We start from the raw sequence: 21,963 nt of genomic DNA, 5'->3' as shown, positions 1-21,963 counted from the left end.
ATTTTGAACCAATCACAACCTACTGTCCCACAAAGGGCGGCCAATGAGCGGCGAGGTATGACAGGGGCTTGGTGAAGGGGGTGGACCTGGGAGCTCAACTACATGTATGATGTAATGAGGCTTGATTTATAGGAGTCAAATTTTCCCCTCTTAAACGTCTAACAAATAAGATCACTTTACTTGGAACAGCTTGAACCTTCTGAATATTCTTTACAACCAATAGAAAAGGTTTCAAAAAAGTCAACAAAAGTTATCTTTAAATCTTGAACTCAGCTTTTTTTTTTTTTTTAAATCCAGTCTTCATATTCAGTTGTAGAAGATAAAAATCTACACCAAACATGCTCAAATCTGGCAGCAGTCGCACGCAATCACTGCTGGGACATGAAGCCCCGTCGCTGCCGTGACTGAACTGTAGTAACCTCGTGGGGACCGCACAGGTTACGTTCTGTACCATGGGGCCCTGCGAGGGGCTGGTATGTCACGTCTCAGTACAATGAAACATCTCGGCGTCTCACATTCACACTGAGACATCAAGCAGAGGACCGTATGCTCCCGAGCAAACATTGAATTATGTTTTATTGGCCTGGGGAAACATGTAGCTTATCTTTCATTTGCTATTTCTGATTTTATCCAGTTTTTTTTAAACAGAAAATAGGTTTAAATCATATATATTGGCAATTATTTCTTCACAGCTCCAAAATAGAAGATAAATATAAGAGATAATACATCAGTAAATGTGATTTAATGGAACTTTAAGTGTAAATTTTAAGCATTTATGCTGCTACTAAATACATATTTCTTTATTGTAATGAGAAATATAATTAAATTGAGAAGTGAGGAAAAAAACATGAGAATTTTAAGTATGTTTCATCTTTTTGTTTGTTTTAGTTACTGAGAGCAGACTTTCCCAACATGAACAGTTGCCCTGCAGGCTAAACAGAAGTCATAACATGTCTCACATGATGCCACCTCCTGCTATTTGGCTCCGTACTGTCACGAACAGCAAAAAGCTGCTGTTAAACTCATTTGTAAGTTTTTGCATGAGTGTTTTTGGATGCTCTCTTGATCCCAAAAAGAGCAGGAAACAGTTCAACAGGCAGTAGTTTGCTCTCACATATTGTCATAGCAGAGTTGTTTATGTGGTATAAATGTATTTTTCAGGTATTAAAACAATAATCGAGTGTGAAGTGAAGAAGCCGCTATTGACTCATGAATTTGTTCTTAGTGAGATCAGATGCAGAAAGAGAAGCAGGCAGCAGATTTAACATTTACTGAGTCTTTGTCATTGGTTCCCTCTAGTGGATAAAATAAGGTCAAACCACACTGTGAGCACATGTTCCTAGAAAACATGAGGTCACTGAACTCATCGAATCCTGACTTTGAATTTAATATAATGCATCATCGTCAGCAGGTTGAGTTTGCACAGTTGTCATGGAGATGTGGGTGTTCAAATTTCCACGATTACTTCTTGTTTGGTTTAAATGTCGACCTTTGACGCAACAGTTGAAACAATCTCAGAAAGTGTCAGACTTCTTCCACAACTGAGTCAGTCTGCTGCTGATGAAGACTGTGTCACATGGTCGAAATCTCCAGAACAAGCCAGCGACTAGACCTCCAGTTGAGATTTTGATGTTTTGTCAACACCTCAACCCTGCTTTTGTGCAATTTATCATTTTTATTATTGTTCAAGAGCTTGATTTGAAACAAAGGTCCCCAACAGAAATCAAACTACAGATTTCTTTGACCATGACCTCAAAGTGACGCTCAATGCAATTTATTTAAAGGACAGTTTCACAATTATTCAAGTCTGTCTTAAAACAACAGTCAGGAGCCCAAATGAACATTGATTTTTCTTGCTGTAATCATTCCTCCTGTTCATACTGACCATTGGAAGATCCTCCATGATGTACTTACATTGTAAGTGATGGGGACAATCCACAGGCCTCCTTCTGTGCAAAAATGTACTTAAAAGTTTATCTGAAGCTAATATAAACCTTCAGTTGTCCAAATGAGTCAAATAAAGTAGATATCTTTCAACGTTACAGTCTTTTTAGTGCCAAAGTCCCTCTTTTTGTTACTATACTTCCTCCTCAGCTCAACAGGGAAACACAAAGAGGGAATTTGATGCTAAAAGACTGTAAATGTGGCAGATATCCACTTGATATGACTAACTCAGACTGCTGAAGCCTCATATAAGCTTCAGATCAACTTTTAAATGCATCTTTGCACAAAATAACTGTGGACACACTGTGGATTTTGTCTCCCATCACTTACACTGAAAGCACATTTGATCTTTTAATAGTCAGTATGAACAGGAGGAACGATTACGAGGAAAACCTCTTTCAGTGTTCATATGGACACCTGACTGTTTTTAACCTGCTGATTCAGAACTGTTAACACCACCGTGAGATAAATGTAAAAAAGTTTCCCTCAGATAAATGTCTTGATCTCTGAGGGAAGATTATCTGTGATTGAGAAAAACATTTATTCAGTAAAACATCTGAGGCCAAACTAATAATTTGAAATACAACTGAGAGAACATTTTGCCCTTAACATTCAATTCAGCTGTCATTATAATAATCTACTTGACAAAACAAAGAGATAAAAATTATGATTCACAATCATGCTTTATTCTTGTTGATTTCTTATAAAAGAATCAAATAAAAGACTCTTTCAGGATCTCACACGCTGCTCAGTCTTTCAGTCTTTGCTGTATCCCGTTAAACTATACTTTCTTTACACCTTAAGTCTCTTCATCTTAAATATCTTTTATTAGTTTGTGACTTCAAACCAAAAACTTCATTGATTGTCAACACAAAATCTATCTTAGCACCAGTACAATAAAACTGTACTTTTGCTTTTTTTTTGAAATACTGTTTTTGAATGAGGGAGGAAAATCTCAGAATAAAGGGATCCTAATAAGTACATTTCAAAATGAAGCACCAACCATACAAAGCAATTTTTTCATAGATAGGCTTGTCAGATACACAAGAGGTCAAATATATTAATGACTATTAAATTAAGCACAACAAACAGTGTAAATAAAACACTGCAACACAAAGCACTCTGGGATCTGGAAACACCATATCGGGACGTTGGGGGACAGTCGTGGCTGCAGTTAAAGAGGGCGTCTCGCTCCTCGAGTGCGGGAGCAGGCTCTGGACTCCAGAGACGGTACTACTTTTCCTCTGAGAGAGATCCACAGGATTCTGTATCAGTTCAGGAGGAGAGCAACCTGGGGAGTGGAGAACACTGTCTGTCCAGTTCTGTAAACAAACTCTCAATCTCAAGGTCCAGAAGAACATTATTTCATACTGTGAGCAGTGACAGTGACGCTCAGGCTTTCTTTGTGAAATGTGGAGGAAAAAATAAACATTGTGACTATTAGATCTGTCCAGTAATGATCTCATGAGGATGATAAAGTGACAAACGCAAGGATGGAAATGAGACTATGAGCTAGACGGGTGATTATGTTTGAAGATTATGTGCTGTGGTCTCTTCTCCGCAGGTCTCCGGGTCTCCCAGGTTGACAGAGAAACCGTCTGGGCCGCTGGCCTCCCTGACTCTGTTAGCTGGCCTTAAGCTGGCTTTACGCAAGAGTTCACCAAGATAAAAGCCTCGGATTATCTCCCGTCGAAAGAAAAATATCGCTTTCCCTCAGGAACAAACAAAAAATCCTAAACATAATCCATCCCTTGCCACAAGAATACATTTATATAACCAAATGTGTTAACCCTGATGGCAAGATATACATATACACTACCATGTACATACATAATCATTAAAAAAGGTTTGCTCAATAGTTATCATGTATTCAAATATACCTATAGTTAGGAACCTGAAAGCTGCTTTCCAGCACTGACCACTCCCATGTGCAGGTCCGTGAGGTGGTGTCACTGTGATCACTTAATCACCTTCTGTCTGAGGTCAAAGGTTATCGGTGGAGTGTCAAGTCTTCATCGTAGCTGGAGTTAAAACCCTCATGACAATGGACGGAGAGGTTTCCTTTGAGCTGCTGCTTGCAGGGAGGACTCGGGGAAAACAGTTTGTCTGCTCGGTGGAGTAGCGCGGCGCACAAGAGGCTATCGGCTGCGTGGTTTCCCTATGTTTGTCAGCGTCTCTCCCTCCTCCTCCTCCTCCTCCTCCTCCTCGTCCTCCTGCAGGATGTGAATAGAGGAGCCCAGTAGTCTCTGGAGTTCTGGTACACAACGCACCAGTTCCACAAGTCCCTCTTCTTCCTCTTCCTTCTCGTCGTCCTCCTTATTTTTGCCTTTGTAGGGTGGAGCTAAAGCTGAGCTCACCTGGCTGACAGACACCTGCCGACAGAGCTCGGTGTGAGACAAGCTCACAACCTCCAAGTGTGGGTAACGCGCCCGGAAAATCCGCGACGACATCTTCAGACGCTTTAAGACGTCTGTCAGGAGGAACCAGTTGCAAAAGCTGCAGGAGAGAAATATGACATGTTAGTGTGAAGAATGACATACAAAAAAATATAATGACCCTTTTATACTTGATGAATTATCCCCAAATAAATATCTGTGACCCAAATTTCTTCCTTAAGAAATGTCCTCAGTTTTTCATTTTACAACACGTTTTACCCTTAAAATACAGCTCATGTCTACTTTAAACTGCTGATGCCTTTTTGCAATCATACTCAAAGTTTTTAGATTGATTTTTAGACATCCATTGGTTTCAGTTGATGCTAATATGTTATGAAAATCAACTTGATGAAACTCTAAAATCTGACATTTGAAGCACTGCAGTCAGGAGCTGTGATGTCAGGAAATCTAACTTTGAGGACAAACAGTTAGTAAACATGGAAAGAGAAAAGATATGATGATCAGTTTAATGGACACAGGTTGTACTCAGGAGGTTTCTGAAGAAAATAACCCAGTGTGATGTGATGCTTTGAGACGGAAATCCTTGAGAAGATGAGGAGGGTCTAACAAAGAATGAGTAACAAAAAGATGCAACTGATTTGCATTGTGAGAACTGTAGGATCCAATCTTTTTGTGAAACAATCAAGAAAAATGAAAACAAGCTAAATGTTATAATTCAGCTGCTGAAACGTTGAGACAGTAGCTGGACAGAAACAGAAAACTGTATTTCTGTGAAATACAGAGTCTCTAAGATGAAACTATAGCAGTATCGTTATGATTCACAGCCGAGTATCTACAGTCATTAACAGCCTATTTAACATAAATAACTGCAACTCTGGAAGGAACGCTGCAACTGCATCCAAATTAAGATGACACATGCAAAGTTTGATAGTATTTTGCTGCTATAGCTGGCAGTAGAGTCATGAATTTAAATGACTCATAACTCAGTAGTCAAGTGTGTGACTTGTATAATGTAACCATGATTGTGGTTTCTTCTCCAAAATGATTTATTTTTCAATGCAGATGAAATTTCGGTTATTAAAATAACCAATTTAAAACATTGTGCAGCCTTTGCAGGGGTCTGCATCATTGTGTGCTTTCTATTTATAAAAAAAAAAGACTGACTCTCATGTTTGTGAACTCACCCCTGGGTTAATGACACCTGAACATGATAGCAGGGTAACAGAGGCTCAGAGGAGAACTCGAACAGAAGGCAGTCTTTGTCCGAGTCCCGTTCAGTGTTGGCTGTTGTGATCTCCTCCAGCTCCTGATTCTGCTCAGACAGCAAGAAGTCCCAGCACGGCTCCTGGTCGGTCTCTGAGAGGAAAAAGATCCGCTGAGGTGAGGAGAAGAGCGCTGCCAATGAGCTGTTGTAATACACTGTTAGGACGCCCTCTAGTGGGCAGTTTCTTCACACCGACAATAATACATGATTCACAGTGACTGCTAGAGACACTGAGATCAGTTAGTGAGAAAAAATTTATCACGTCAAAGCTCGAAGTTAATGCATCCTACATAAAGAGGCAAGGAAATAAAAATAATATATAGAAGTGACACTTTGAGGGATTATTTCCTGGAGGACTGATTTTTTAATGCACGTGCTGATATGAAAACGTGGACAAAATGCACCAAACTTTCACAAAGTCAAATTAAAGCTTAATGTTTGCTGTTAAGAGATAATCTATGTGAGACTCAAGTCTATGGAGGTTGTTAAATGACACAATGGCCTCTGAAGACAGATAAAAAAACATTGATATCTGCAGTCACGCTGTCTGCAGGCACCAGCAGAAATAACATAAAGGGGAGGGATGAACTTACTATTAAAACATACAGATATGACAGAAACACAACATGAATTTACAAATTAAAGACTGGTATTGGAGCAAATTTGTAATTAAAAAAAAAAAAGATAGAAGGTAATATAAAAGCAGTGATGGTGAGCATGATCAACCTCCTTGGAAGAATATTTATTTGCTACATAAGAGAAGAGAAACATCTTGTAAAACATTATTGTACAGAGTTTAAGTATAAAATAAATGCAGCTAGATGGGGAAGGAGCAGAGAGGTGGTGATAAAAACTAATGGAATCAGTTGAAATAATTGACAAAACTGAAAGAGCTTTGGTGGAGACTTTCTGTCCTTGTCTTCATAATTACTGAAGCATACATTTTTAATTATTTTAATAAAGAAGATAAAGTGTGGAGAAAAACTTCTTTTGTTTAACTGTAAAACTTTTAAATATTTTCTTTTGTCTTTACATTTTATCCAGAAAAGCTGCAGTCCACTTTCTCTTTAGTCTCTGTTCTCCCTAAACTGGATAACTGGCTCCTCGTGGCTGTTTACAACACAACACTCATGCTGGTATACGAGGCTTAACGCCCATCTGTGTCCCAGTGGCCGAGTCTGAGCCCGGCCTACAAACCAGCACAATTTCCCTGCAGCAACCTGGTCATTGCTCTAACAGGCTTCAACTTGTCTTCCTCACGGACAGCGGAGGAATGAGCCTTCCACTGCATTTTTTTTTTTTTACCACCATGTTTACAAATTGAAAAAGAGAATTTGACAGATGGATCGATACACAGACAGAAAGTTGCAGCTCCCGTTTCAAGGTTTCTTACCAAACAAGGAGCTACTGTAGAAATCCCAGGGTAGAGTGGGGTCCTGTTCACTGCGGCCTTCCAGGTCTGTGAAATATTCTGAGGAAGAAAAAAAAAAAGAGAAATGCCATGTTTTACATTTTGACCTGAGTTGTCCTCTTGTCAGGACCAAGCAGAATCTATGGAGTGGAAAGACATTTTCAGTCATCTAAAAAGGGAAATGGAACAAAATAAGACAATACAAAACCAGTAATAAGCATCATAAAACTGATCATAGTTTGTGTCTATGTTCGAGTCTGTTTGGTTGTCTGCAGTCTACCGTGGCTCGGAGAAAACATGAGCTGCATGTGTGAGTTTCTGTATCAGCTAGTGAGTCTCACTCTGTTTACCAGAGATGCACAGCGTGAGACTTAAACACTCCGCTAAACATCGATAGTTCTGCAGAAAGGTCCTCAAAACTGTTCAACACTGTCAACAATGGCATGAAAATAAATTACAGACAAGGAAGAAATGTCTAACGACCTGGCTAAAGGACTTCCCCTCGGTTCACTATGACAAGCAAGAGATAAGCAATTTTAAAGCAATTTCCTTAAATCAATCATCGGCTACATGATTGATAACTGAGAAATCAATAAAAGCATTTACGACACAAAATGCACGTTTTTTTCTTCAACCAAAGCTTTATGTAAACTATTGACACAGGATGTTCTCCAAGCAAAGAAATTTCCTGAAGTCTGCTGGTTTTTATTCAAGAATACAAATGTGTTGACGTGATCGCGGGTGAGTCAGCTGCTCCGTCTCTTCGCTGATTAAAAGTCAGCAGATTAATTTTGAGGGGGGGGGATGATATTACAAAGGAGGAGGGCTGGTAAAAGAAGAAGCAGCCACAATAAAGTGGTGAGATAAAGAGCTGCAGGTGTTTGTGACAGTTTGTGTGAACTCAAACTTCCAAAGAACGTCGTCGAGGTGAACTTTCACTTTTTACTGCGCTGCTGTTGTTGTGTCTTAACTGTATGGAAACGATGAATAAATATTGTCACGTCAGCTTTCTGCATTGTCAGTCATATATTATTACTCAATCAAATTCTTAACAGCCATTAATCAACCACTGCTTTATCAATAGCATACCTACTTGGCAACGTCAGCCTCTCAAAAATTCTTTCAGATTTCAGTTTTCGGAGAAATAAACGAGAGCCGCATGATTAAACAACAAGTAGTTCCGGTAGTTAATGTCCAGACCCGCGTGGATGTAAGACTTCGCAGTATGTTTCTCTTGCATCCTGCATGTGGGAGCAGGATATACAACCTGTATTGTTTATTACTCAACGTCTAAAATGTGATGTGGATGATGGAGTGGGCACACAGTTTACTCATGTGTTGACACATTGCATGATGGGTGACTGTAAAGCTGGCAGGCTCAGATTTGTGTTGTTTATTTTCATGCCTCAATTCAATTAGTTTTATTATAGCCTTTGTGCTGCGTTGTTTATTGTGTCTGAAGTGTTTGCTGATGATCTGAAAAATGAATTTAGCCGGGGGTAAAGCAGTGTTTTCACGATTTGGAAACGTGTCTATTTATTCAGAACTTGTTCTACAGATGGAAAAGGAGGCTAATAAAAAGGAGCAGGAAGTGCTTACCTGTGAGGAAGGTCTTCATGCTCGGGCTGTGTGCCAGTTTGACCGGTGTGTGTCCGGAGTAGGTGGCCAGAGTCGGGTCCGCACCGTGGTTGAGAAGCAACCAGACGATTGGTAGGTTATCACTCGCCACTGCATCATGAAGGGGCCTGCGGAAAGAACAAATACCTTTATAGCCCCCACTACGACCAGTGTTTAATGGTTAATGTTCTTTCTAAAGGGTGTGGTTAATAGTCGGACATAACTCATTACCATGGCAACCAGATTGCCATTCTAGCGCACTGGCGATGTGTCGGTATGGTAGTGATATTATAACATAACCACTAGCTACAGCTGTCGCTATAGATTAGTTTACATGTCAGTAAGAGAGATATGTGAAATAGGTGAAATCAGGTGACGGCGTCTTTACTAATCATCATCTATCCTAATCAATGACATCTTTCTTTATTTTATAGTAAATGTCTGTAAACGTTCCTCCTCAGTGGCCAGGCTCGGTTCTTGAGGATGCAAAAGCATGCACTGCACCCTCAGTTTAATATTTTGCACCCTCAGTCGAAATTTGAATAATAAATGCCAAGCACAGCGAGGTAGGTCTTAGGAGCACGGACTGTGTGGACGTCTCCATGCACACCTGCTATTTTGGTGTGTATTTGGTGTATTTGGTGTGTGTAGCAGCGCAGCGTGCGAAAGGGCTGAGTGAAGGTGAATACAGATCAGCGGCTGTGGTGATGATTTAATAGTCTCTCAGTCACTGCTCTCATAGCTCTGAAACAGTTGTGCCAATCAGTTAAACATGATAACGACAGCTCAACAAGCGGAAAGCTTCAGGAAATGTCACGACATGAACAAACATCACCACAAATCTGCAGCCAAAGACAGATGGAGTAGTTTTTTCATCAGTTACAATAATAATGATAGAAATAAAAAATAAGGAAATTGATTTGGTGAAGATGTTTATATGATTTTATCAGACAGACGCTATTTCAGCAATAATTCTAATGTATCTCACCTCATAAATGGTCACATAGTTTAGTATTAATGTTACTCAACAGCATTTGCATCGCAATGTGTTTCAAGGATAAAACATGAGACGCTACTTTTGCTGAAAAGAAACTTGGAAAAGAGGCTGATGAGCTGCTAACTTGATGTCTCCTTCCTAAAAAAAAATCAGAATATTGAGTTATAACCGACCAGTCTGATGTGTGTAGAGGTGTGTTTGGTTATTCTGTAGCAGCCTGGTGTCATCAGGTGATTAAATGAAGGTAAACACAATGAACGGTCGTGCGTAATGACACTGCGCTCTGGCGCGGCGCTTCTCTAAATCAGATTTATCAACATATCAGTCCTGCTGCTTTCAGATGCTGCAGGGATTTAATGAACTGAGGGAGAAGCTTTTCATACAGTATAAAGCAGCTGTGGACAGCAGATATTGTAAGAATCACCCACATTCAATTATAGATCACTGCAGACTGATCTACTGACTTTCCTGCTTTGACCACATCAAATGTTATTTTCTGTGCCGATTTCGGCTGAAGAATATTTAATTGAAATAAATCATTTATATTTTAAGCATTAATCTGTTGTTGCAGCACGTCTGTGGCAAGTATTTAGTTTGAAACACTGATACTGTATCAGTAGCCTATGTGATGCTCACAAAAACAAAAGGATTTTATGAGGATGACGAATGACTGCGGCGTTCTACTGTAGTCAAACATCATTGTTCCGTTTTAACAACAGCTTACATTTTTAAACTTTGAGCGCAAAATTAAGTTATTTGGCAAAAAATGTTTGGTGAATCAACATTATCAGGAAATGAAATATGAAATTAAAAATGATTAAAAATCGTATAACTGTAAACCAGAAATGCAAAGCTACTATATATGGAGTATCAGACGAGTGGGATTTACAACATTAAGACAAAAGTAAGATTAACTTTCAAATACTTTCTTATGAGTTATAACATTTGTGTCACTGTCGGAGTATAATGAGGTAAACTCCACTGACTGGAAACTTTACTAGACTCAGACAACAGGAAGAACATCTCATCAAGCTTTTAAACCAGTATATAATCTTCATTTATATCATAAGACAATTTCTCAGTGAGTGTGTCAGTTGGTTAATTACTGCTCCTTACACCTGCTGAAGGTGTAATCTTACAGGAGAGTCAAGATTACAACTGACAAACAGTTACAACAAACTGTGATACCATGTTCTTGTTTCATCGATTCACTGCTTTGTCTATAAAATGTCAGCAAATAGTGAAAAACGTCCTTTACAAGTTCCCACAGCTCAAGGTAATAACTTCAAATGTCTTGTTTTATTTGACCAACGGTCAAAAACCCAAAGATATTCAGTTCACTATCATGTGTGACAAAGAAACATGTCAAATTCTCACATTTAAGAAGATGGAACTAGCAAATGTTATTAAATCGATTATCACAATAGTTGTAGATTAATTTTCTTTCGATCGAGTAATCGATTAATCAACTAATCGTTGCAGCTCTAATATTTTGACCAGAAAATCAGTATTACTCCACTTCTGTTTCATAATGTAATTTTACATGAATCACAGCTCTCAGTCATGCACCGTGAAGCCTCACCGCGTTCCATCCTGGGCACTACAGTTCACATCTGCTCCGTGTTTCAGCAGCATCTGGACAATCTGGGTCCAGCCTCGAGAGGACGCCTCATGGAGAGCCGTGTAACCGGCGTTGTCGCGCCGATTGACCTCCCTGATGTCCTTTTCAAGACAGTACTGAACAACATCCTGCAAAAACAGAGGAATGACGGATGGACTGTGTCACATAAGCATGTTTCAAAGTGGCAAACTGCCTATTTTTAATTCAGGTCAGCTTTACAACTCAAGTAAACAGGTGGGATTTTACCTGATAGCCTAAGCGGGCAGCGCGTTGCAGCAAAGTCTCTCCGGCATTTTTATTGACGATCAGCCGACGCACCTCTGGAGGAACAGGCCTTTTGGGTGGAGACTCTGAACCGCTGCTTCTTCCTGATGAGTTTTTCTTATTGGATGGAGATGATGGCAAACTTTTTGCAGTGGGTAGGGGGCTTTCTGTTCTTTTTACATCAGCACCATCATCATCCAGGGCGAGTGAAGCACCACGTTTGCCCAAGCTGCTGCGTTTGGTCTTAATCTAAAATAAATATTTATTGATTAGAGTACTGTGAATTGGGATCTTATCATGAGCCTGTACTGTATAAAAACCAGCTGCCATCATAAGCAATCACAAACATAGCATGTATCCAGCCACAGGGGGGCATTGTAAGCTAATATATTCATAGCACACTGTACCTTTCTCCTTTCAACTCTGTATGATTTGAAATGTGCTGTAGGCCAACCCAACATCAGCGAGCATCTTACCTTCTGCTCATCACTGTCACATAAGTGCTTGCTTTTGAACTTCCTCTTCCCTGAAGGCTTGTCATTGGACTCGGGAGAAACCTCGCTTTCCTGGTAGCGGACCGACCCTGAGCGAGTGAAAGAGGGTCTCCGTGGAGGAGGCTCTGGACTGGAGGCAGTAGGACTCGGACACTGATCCGTCTGTGAATCTGAAATGACAGTTTGGATTTGGTTATCCTGAGTGATACCACACAGATAAGAAAACTATACAATCTTTATATTTCAACCTCATACAAAACATCACACATCTCATCTATGATAAAGTGACGCAGCTACGGAGCCTCTTGCTCATCTGGCAAACATGCAGCATGGAGGATTTAAAGTGCTCTTTTGCGCTAATGTCAGACAAGGCTGCGCTTCCTGCACTAACAGCTTTAGCCATCTATGAGTTGAAGGAGGGGACCTACACTGTGTATACGAGCTGCTCTGTTGTGCTTTTTGCAATCCTGCGCTCTGGGCTAATCTGTGTCAGGCAACATTTGTCATATTGTGAGTTCTCTGCTTGTACATATTGACACTTTCTATACACACTGTGCATATGGTCTTATGTTTGTGACACACATTTAGCACTCATAAATATAAAATGCAAAATGCACAATGTGTTCTCTTCGTAATATGTCTTGTTCTTTAGGAGTTAAATTGAATTCAAAATTAAAGCCGCAATGATTAGTCGATTAATCTGTCGATCAACAGAAAATTAACTGGCAAGTATTTTGATAAAAGAATTACTGTTTTAGTCTTTTTCTTTAAATGTAAAAATGGCAAACATTTGCTGGTTTCAGCCCCTCAAATTTGAGTATTTGAGGCTTTTCTGTGTCACACAAAACAGTAAACTGAATATCTTCTGACTTTTGATCAGACAAAAGAAGACATTTGAAGATGTCACAATGACCTCTAAGAAATTATAACAGGCATTTTTCACTAATTTCTGATATAGATAAAATGATAAATCAAGAACATAATCAGTAAATTAATTGATAATGAAAATAAATGTTAGTTGAAGCTCTATTTTATATTTGACATACATAAATACAGTTGTTGTGTAATTTCAATACTTTTTTTTAGTAATTTTCATCCAATGTACTGTTGAATATCCTCATTGATATATTGTATATATAATATGTTTTATATACGTAAGCCCCAAGCTGAGATTTCTCACAGTCAGTTGTGAATCATCAGTCCAAGTCCACTATTGACTGACAGTGTAAACAGTCATTTTATACTGTTTTGGTGAGCCTTCTTTATACCTTAATTATAAAGGCAGTAATTATGTTTAAAATATATTTCTAACAATCCAATCTGACTTCTAAATTTGGCCATTTGACAGCATAAAATACAAGGACAACACATTTATAGAATATCAAGGTTAACAGACTTTGAATCTAGTGTGCTTGCTTCTTTACATCAGCTGACAGTCTTAAGGGTGCAGGTGCAGTCCAGTGGCTGCATGTTTGTCCCACAGACGGTAACAGGGCTTCAACTATTGTCAGTAGAGATTCATTTATCAGTTACTTCCTTAAAAGACGTAGAATCACTTAATCTATGAAACGTTAGAAATAATACAACCATGACCAAATATTTTGTCCCTTAGTCTGGTCAGCTGCCACAAAGGGATTCATTTTATTATGGTATAAAACAGAAAAAACAGGCTTATTTCTGAAGCTTTTACCAACTCATGTTTGGTGCGTTTACTTGATAATAATCAATTGAATATTTTATAACCAAAATTACTGTTATAACTTTCTGTAAGTCAGCTATTCAATCAACTTTTCAGCCCTGGATTGAATACTTGAAGCTGATACACTCAAACGTGAAATAATGTTTCTTTCTCTATTGTTCTCATTACATCCGTAACTAACATCTGCACTTTTAATTAAAACCGGGCTGGAAACAGTTAACTGGAAACTCAACTGATCCCTGAAGAGACACTACGTACCTGATGCAGTTCCCCTGTCCTGTCTTAGGGTGTCAGATTCTTCAAGGTGCTCTCCATCTTCCAACTTATCTTTCTCAGTGATGTACTCCCCTGTCTGATACTTTTTGCTACGGCAGCGCCGGCGTTTCTTGTGAGCAGGGGTGTCACCCTCCGCGCTGGCTGTCTTGCCCTTGCCTTGAAAAACTCGCTCTGGCAAGGGGTTTGAGCGAGGCCTCCCTCTTGGACGGCGGGCGGGTTGGGTGGCAGTTGGAGGGGGTGATGGGGAAGCTGGAGGAGGAGGAATTTGCGGAGGTGGAGGAGAAGGTGTTGCAAAGCCCCAGAGGTCTAGTCTGGCCTCATCAGCTCGCCGTCGTCCTCTCCTCAGTCTTGGGAAGGAGCTGTCTGTAGCATCAGTCTCCTTGCTGGATATGGCAGAGCTATTCAAAGAGACTGGAGTCTCTACACTCTGAGGACTGCTGCCGCTATCTGCAACTGATTAAATCACATTTGATTGTTACTCTCACACCAGCTTCTACGCATACGGGTATGAGTGAGACATCTTTTCTGTGGCATCAAAAGAATTCCATCCAGACAATAAGTGAGATATTTTCTGTCTGCAACAAACTACCATACTACACAGGCTGACTGAAGGGTATTTATCTCTAGAACTAAAAGTAATTTTTACCATAAGCTCAATACAAGGTTACATGTCTGACACAACTGAGCATCACTAAATTTGCGATAGATATCAGAAATTTGGGCATGCTGTGTGAACTTTTCGAGGCTGTAAATGTCACTGGCTTTTAAGAAACAAAGACTATACCTGGTTTGTTGCGGGTTGATTGCTCAACCTTTTTGGGACTGATCTTGTCCCTTGGAGTTTGCTCTTTACTCTGTGGAGAAAGTTTTCCTGCTGATAGACTCTTCTCCAGCACAGGTGCACATCGTTTCTTCTGCTGAAAAATACACAGGGGACAGAGTGAGCGCGCTGTATTGGATGCTATTGATCGCAAGGCTTTCATGGTGATGTAGAGCAGGTAACAGACTCACATAAGCCCTTGGAAGAAATCATCAGTCATGGATTCATATTATGAAAGAGTATACAGTATATGTGCAATTCATTAGTCAAGATCTGGTTATATGGAAAGATTCTTAATCATTTTCTTAAAATTCTACCACAGGAAGATAATAAGAAATACACAAAGACCATTTAGGCATTAATAATACTTAAACACATACACATTGGATACTCTACCTTCTTTTGGCAAGACACTTTGGTAGGAGTACTTTCCGTGTCTTGCTTTTTCTTTCCTGCAGCCTTCTTCGATGGGTCTGTTGGTGACTTCTCCTTTACTGGCTTCTTAGGACTGGTTTTCTTTTGTTTGATGGCAGCAGCTTTTGCTTTGGTTGGCGACTCCTCTTTGGTTCCGTTTGTTTTCTTCTCAAACTTGTCGCCTCCCCCCGTGCACTGGCCCGTGAGAATAGACGCCACTATGCCTTCCAATTTTTCACTGGGAGGACTTTCTGACGCCCCACTTTCTTTCTTCAATATCTCCCCCTCTAACACCTGGGCTAGTTTGCTCTCCATCCTGTTCCCGTTTGTTGATGCATTGCTTCCAAAGATATGAGACTGGCCTGCGGGCTTTGAGGAGCTTTGCTTCGCTTGTAGTCCCATGTGTTCTCCCTGACTGGTGTGTATCTCAGTATTATTCTCCAAAGGCTCAGTTGCATTCGCCTTTTCAAGTCTCTTAATAGCTTGAGTTGAATCCCCTTGAGATGGCACACCAGGCCATTTTTCCGCAGACCAGTATGGTGGGAATTCAAAAGCAGAAGAATGTTTGGACTGAGCGTCCTGGCTCCCTGTGAGCAGATTCAGAACGTCAGCTTTTCTTGATGCAACAGGTGGAGCTTGATTATTACCCTTGCCTGTCAGTGCTGTTGTTTCAAGAGCTTGTTGCTTTACAATGGACGCAAGGTTAGAGAGCGGAGACATTCTCTCCCACTTATCATCCTCAGTATTGGACGGGCTCTGATGGGCACTCTGAAACTTAGATCCTTCTTCAGCTGCGGCGGTCTTGGTTTTTAGGGATCCTTGTGAGAGTTTTCTCTGAACGGAGGACGCTTGGTGTGGAAGATGAGACGGCTGTTGCCAAGCTGGACTGACAGCAGTGGTAGAGTATGGCACTGCTGATTTGCCAGTTCCAGATTTCTGATGAATCTGAGCATTGGCAGAGCTTGACAGGGCAGTCGTTAGGGCTCCTTTAATGGGACTGTTTTTAATTATGGCTGTGCTGGTGTTTTTAACGTGTTTAACACTATGAGCATGTTGGTTGCCCTTCATCAGACAGGATGGCTTCTTTCCTCCTGAGGCCAGATGTTCTCCTTGGTCAATTATAGATATAAACTCCTGCTTAGCAAAACTCTGAAATTCATCTGCAAAAGTCCCTTTTCCATCTTTGCCCCGAAGGGTAGAAGCCAGTATGGGGCTAGCAACACCCACATAAGTTCCAGGGATGTTCTTTATGGGGTCTTGTGAAGATCCCTTGCCCCAAGATGGTTTAGATTCAGGGACCTGGTGATTTTGAGGCCTATTTAATTGCTTTTGATGTGATCCATTTCTGTGTGTATTGGGTAAGATAGGGTATTGCACAGCTGAACTATAAGATGTAGAATGAGTCCTCTTTGAGTTCAGAAAATCTCTCTGATTTGACTCATTATTATGAGGCTCCATCATAGAAACTGGAGGGTCATTTATGCATTTTGGACGTTTTGATTTAGCAGACAAATCAAGAGGTACATCCCTTGGTTCTATCGAGCAAGCTACTGTATGGTCCTCTGAAGCAGAGGGGGGTGTTGTTTTCAGAGAGCCCATGGTTGTCTTGTCTAAGCTGTTGCCCTTCTCCACATGGTTCAACAGTCTGCTCTGAGAGGTGATGCTGGCCAGTGCAGAGCCACAGCAAATGGCAGCGGTGGGAGACAACGTGTAGTGGGTGGGTGCTGCAGAAGGTAATGATGGGTGCTGCAACGGTAGGGCGATAGCTGGTGAGGCTACCACCGAAGCTAAAGACTTATGCTCTCCAGCAGATTTGGTGTTTTTACTTGATGAGTGGTTAGATTTAAGTTTGGAGGTTGACGCTTTTTTCTCTGCAGCTGGAGTCCGGCCCACAGAGAACGGATAGGGGTAGGTCCGCATGAGAGGTGTCCCTCCGACACCTGAGCTTTGAGGCTGAATTTCTTTCTGAAACTGATTGGCTGTGGCTTCTCTCAGTGCTGCAATCTGACCCAATGCTGGTGGAAGAGTGATTTTACAAAGTGGAGAGGAAAAATTGGTGGAAGGAAGGAAGGCAACAGGCTGGGCTGGTTTAAACATGGTGGAGCACTGAAACCCAGGCGGAGCACTTTGCACAGATTGTGTTTGCGTGTGTGATTTCTTACTGGATGTCACATTGCTGTGACAGGGATTGAGCGACTCCTCCCGGCTGACTTTTACACCACTTGACCACTGAGGAGTTGGGAAGACCCCAGCACCATCAGCCTTGAGTTTAGGGGCCTCTGCCCTTTTCTCTGCTCTCTTCTCTGAGCTGGTGAGGGCTGAGCCTGACATTGGTGCATTGTTGGGCTGTTGAGGTGGAGAAAGCTCAGGGCTGTGGTTGTAATTGCTAGTGTCCGGGCAAGCTTTCACTGTCTTACAGTCTGTTGTTGGAGTGGTCTTGTTTTGCTGACTGAGGGTAACATCTCCTCTAAACTCAGGGGGTAGCGTCTGGGGGGGATTTCCCACCATACTAGTAGACGCTTTATTTGGAGCACTGATCTCTCTGCTCACCGTGCCTCCATCCCCAACATTCATTAGTGTAGGATCCACCTGAGTAATAAGAGAAGTTCATGAAGCCAGTGTTAATTAGATAAGAGAAAATAATGCTCTAATCTAGTAATCTAACTGTAATAAAAAAACAATTACCTGCATAGGTGTTTCTTTATCACAACATGCCTCAGAGGGTAGCTGAGTCAGTCAGGTGAGAGTTTTCCTTGAAATACAGTGATATGCTGCAGAATACACAGAGGAGAAAAAAGAACACTTAATGTGATCAGTGATATTGCTAGTCTCGTTTCAATTACACAAAAGACTTTCATTTAATCCTCCATGAAGGAATAAGGTCTATTCTATGCAACGGTAATTGATTCAGAGTAACCAACATTGGGCAATTGAAAACTTCCCTTCTTTGAGATGGGCTCAGAGGCCAGATATGTTACAATTTCCTCCAAGCAGGGAGATATATCAGGGTAGCAAAGAGAAGGGAGGTTAACTGAGGAACGTATCTGTTGTGTTGTTACTTTTGGCTTTATTTGTTTACAAGCGGGGAACACAACAGTTTATCAGTGTTAATCGACCAAGAAACCAAATTATCTTTAATAAAAAAGGAGATTTTCAGCGAGTGAAATGAGACCAAATGGGTCAGCCTGGGCAAAGACACATGAAAGCCCACCATTCCTAACTACCAGATCATCCTCCACATAGTTTATGGCTGTTTTACATGTTTTTTTTTCCATTTTCCAGATCACCCTTGACTCTACTTTTACACTGACTCAGTAAGTTTGTTAGTTGAAACTATTTTGTTCAGGTTGGAGATGAAGAGAAGAAATGAAGAGATGAAAGAGATGAAGATGTCGAGATGAAATCCTCCCAAAACCCTCCTGCCACAGCAGATCCATCACACTGACACCCCTCTCCACAGTTTATATATATATATATATATATATATATATATATATATATATATATACACACAAAAATACTACTGGATATTGAATATTACAGGAAACCATCAAAAGGAACCTTTGATGCAATTTATTTAACTCATACAACTGTCAGAAATATTTACCTTGTTTTGCTAATTTTAATGTGGGATTACCACAGCCTAATTGTGCTCAGTGCAGCTGTATTAGGAAAAAAAATGTACAAAAATATAACAAAAACAAATATAAGATGATACACTTCATCAGAAGATACTCAACATTAAAGTACTGGAATAAAAAAGGTGACCGGAACACCCTTAGTTTTGACTGAACCCTGTGATTTTCCAATAAGACATACTTATAACAATCAAACAGAGGGTCTTGCTTAGGGGTCATGTGACCCCTTTGGCCACTGTGCCTGTCCTCTGTCGGCCTGTTCATAATCAATCCATTAGTGGTAATCAGCTGTGATGGCTCAAATGATCCTATACTGTTGCCTCATTGTGCTCTGCTCTGATCAAGCAATGCATTGTGGTGCAAAATAGATCATTCAAAGTTTTGCTAATTGCCTATATGGTTCAGGGATATAGTGTATATAACTGGGTAGTTGGAGGCACTCCTCCTTATGGGATTATTTATGATTACAATAAAGCTGCCCATCTCAGTTAAAGGCAGTTCTTTAATCGTGTAGGTCATCAGTCTTGTCTTAAATTAGACATAAAATTCCCCCTAATTTCTTTTCTATTGAAACTCCCACAAAAGACGTTTTCACATCAGAATAAAACAATCCTAACCATCCACAAAACTATCAATAATAATAATAATAATAATAATAACAATAATAATAATAAACAAACAGTTAATCAAGCTTGACTTCATCTGGACACAAACATTTCAAACACTCTCACATACACAGGCGACACACGCTAGGACAGCCCCTGGTACGAGGGTAGAGGTGAGCGCACACGAGCGCATCTGCAAGTAAATGAGACGACAACAAAAAGGGACGAGCCAAAAAAAAAATCTATGTCAAAGCTTTAGGGGGTGGAATGGAAAATGTTTCACCCTGGAGTCAGTCAAACATAACAAATATTGTGCACATAATGACAGACACAACATCTCTGCTGGAATATGCGAACACGGACTGAAAGGGATCCAGCGATGCAGATATACCGCTCAGTGCAAGGAGGGTCTGCACTCATCATCATACCACAACAGTTGCTCACAGCTAGTTTGTCTTTGTGCTGCGATCATAACGCGGTCTACTCCGTCACAACATTTGAATTCATCCGCTCTGATGTAGGCCAATAAATGTATGCAGTAGTCCGCACACACACACACACGCCGTGGGCAACGCCGCTCAAGACGAAACAAAGTCAGGCCTGACATTACCTTTGAGAAGAAACAAGCCTCGAAGAAACCAACATTATTCTGTCACTCAGCTTGTAGCCTACTTCCCAACCCGGTCAAGCTCATTGTCCAGCACACGTCCCGGTGTCACATCTGAAAAAAGTGCACACAATGAGACCACATGCATGTTGTGGCACTCTGAAAACATCGCGTTTTCCTCTGTTGTGAATATCAGCACGGAAAAACTCTGGAGAGCTCCGGGTCGCTCTCTTTCTCTCTTTTCTCTCTCGCTGGAGATGGCGAACAGTTACCATAATGAGGAGAATGGCAACTGGCTCTCAGGTGGTCAGTCCATCCACAGACAACAAACACAGGCAACAAACGGACTCCCTTTCTGTCTGAATAAATTTTTTAAATGTTTTTCGAGATGAAAAGACACATGTTTTGTTTTGTTTTTTTGTGGGCTGGGGGGGGGGGGATTATTAGCAAGTGAGAGGAGAGAGAGCTTGGATGTGTCGCAGGGAGCACAATGTGTCACATCTCCGCCTGATAAGGTAAGTCAACACGAATGCAAAGCCACACAGAAAACAAGAGAGAAGAGCCAAACACAAAACTCCTGACGACCATTATCCTGTTTCATCAGCCCGCGAACACCCGACAAAGTAACACTGTCCGCCTGTGGACGTTTTTTTTTTTTAAACAAACAAATAATCAATTTCAGCCGCTGATAACACAGAAGCTGACTGCATTGAGTTACTCGCAAATGAGAGGAGAAAAAAAAGTAGCCAGCTGGACAACTAACACCGGGGTGGGCGACACAACTTATTACGCAGGCTTGTGCTGCTGGAGCGGTCACCACTGCCTCGAAAAAAAAGAGAGGGCAAACAATATATTTAACTCCGCTGACCACCACCACCATGAGTAGGTTTCCAGCTCCCTGCGCAGCGGAGTCTCCGCGAAGCCCTCGCATTTACTCCCGGTGCTTTACATGTTGAGGCAGGCTACTGTTATTTATCCCCGGCCGACCTAATGTGTAGTGCTCCCGTCTCGTATCGGCCCCTTTGGTGGACTGACTGAAAGGCATTCACCGAGAGCCCCCCGACCCACGAAGCCTCTCCTCTCCTCCTCCCCACCGCCACCACCACCACCACCACCCCCCCCCCACCCCCGTAAAGACTCTCTCTCTCTCTCTCAGAAATATTGAATAATGGCAAAGCTAATCAGCAGGCGAGATAAAAGATGTCCAATGACACAAACAGTTACGAACCCGCTCATCCAGATGGCATGTGAACGTCGTACAGGGACGACTCGGATACGGCCGTGTCCAGCCTTTCGCCTCTGCCGTCCGTGGCTGCTCACTAATCTCGACGGTTTTCGGCTCTAAAGGTCCGGGGGGGCGGGAGGGAAGGAGGGAGGAGGAGGAGGGGAGGGTGGGGGGGTCGTCAAGACAGTCCGTTCCGTATCTCCAGTCTCCAGTCTGGTGGGAGAGAGAGAGAGAGTGAGTGAGAGAGGGGCAGAAGGGTGCACGGTTTCATCATGGGAGATGTAGTGCTCGGCTATCCACGCCCAGGATTAGACGCTGGAGAGGCTGGGAGGGGTAAGGACTGCAGGTACCGGCATGCAACGCGAGCTCCAGTCGCTCAAGGGGAATAGGGGATCGCGACCAAAGAGTGTAACGGTGCGCTAAACTGAAAAGGCTTATCGGGGTAACGAAGTAATAAACTGTATTTTCTTAACCAAAGGAGGCTCCGAGTGGGACTGGACGGGTGTGCGCGTTTCAGCGGCCAATCAGGCCAATTAACAGAGTCGGAGGAGTGGGTGATGGTTGCTGAACGGAATTGCCAAAATATAAAAAAGAGTGGGAGAGGTTTGGGTCTGTTGCAGGGGAATTAACACGAGGAAGCAAGACTCCGGGTGTTGGAGGGACTCCAGTTG

At 41.5% G+C, this 21,963-nt stretch overlaps 1 protein-coding gene across 6 annotated transcripts in view; it reads right to left on the bottom strand.

Annotated features, from left to right (window-relative positions):
* Window positions 1–2,608: 2,608 nt before the first annotated feature.
* The window catches only part of bcorl1 (BCL6 corepressor-like 1), a 33,297-nt gene continuing 13,942 nt past the window's right edge, over window positions 2,609–21,963 (bottom strand). For 3 of the 6 annotated variants that reach the window (XM_067599659.1, XM_067599660.1, XM_067599661.1), the window contains exons 2-12: window positions 17,903–17,988; window positions 15,200–17,806; window positions 14,768–14,900; window positions 13,966–14,436; window positions 11,991–12,178; window positions 11,497–11,763; window positions 11,212–11,378; window positions 8,615–8,760; window positions 6,998–7,075; window positions 5,525–5,696; window positions 2,609–4,440 (exon numbers count right to left, since the gene is read on the bottom strand). In XM_067599659.1, the coding sequence (XP_067455760.1) occupies window positions 4,083–4,440; window positions 5,525–5,696; window positions 6,998–7,075; window positions 8,615–8,760; window positions 11,212–11,378; window positions 11,497–11,763; window positions 11,991–12,178; window positions 13,966–14,436; window positions 14,768–14,900; window positions 15,200–17,806; window positions 17,903–17,908 (4,593 nt within the window). In that variant the 5' untranslated portion in view covers window positions 17,909–17,988 and the 3' untranslated portion in view covers window positions 2,609–4,082. Of the gene's footprint in view, window positions 4,441–5,524; window positions 5,697–6,997; window positions 7,076–8,614; window positions 8,761–11,211; window positions 11,379–11,496; window positions 11,764–11,990; window positions 12,179–13,965; window positions 14,437–14,767; window positions 14,901–15,199; window positions 17,807–17,902; window positions 17,989–20,070; window positions 20,182–21,295; window positions 21,449–21,963 lie in introns of those variants that run through there. The other 3 variants (XM_067599658.1, XM_067599657.1, XM_067599662.1) reach the window with 3 other exon arrangements.

This window comes from Thunnus thynnus, chromosome 9, assembly GCF_963924715.1.
Source record: "Thunnus thynnus chromosome 9, fThuThy2.1, whole genome shotgun sequence".
Classification (NCBI taxonomy): Eukaryota; Metazoa; Chordata; class Actinopteri; order Scombriformes; family Scombridae; genus Thunnus; species Thunnus thynnus.
This window is presented reverse-complemented; position numbering and strand designations above follow the sequence as displayed.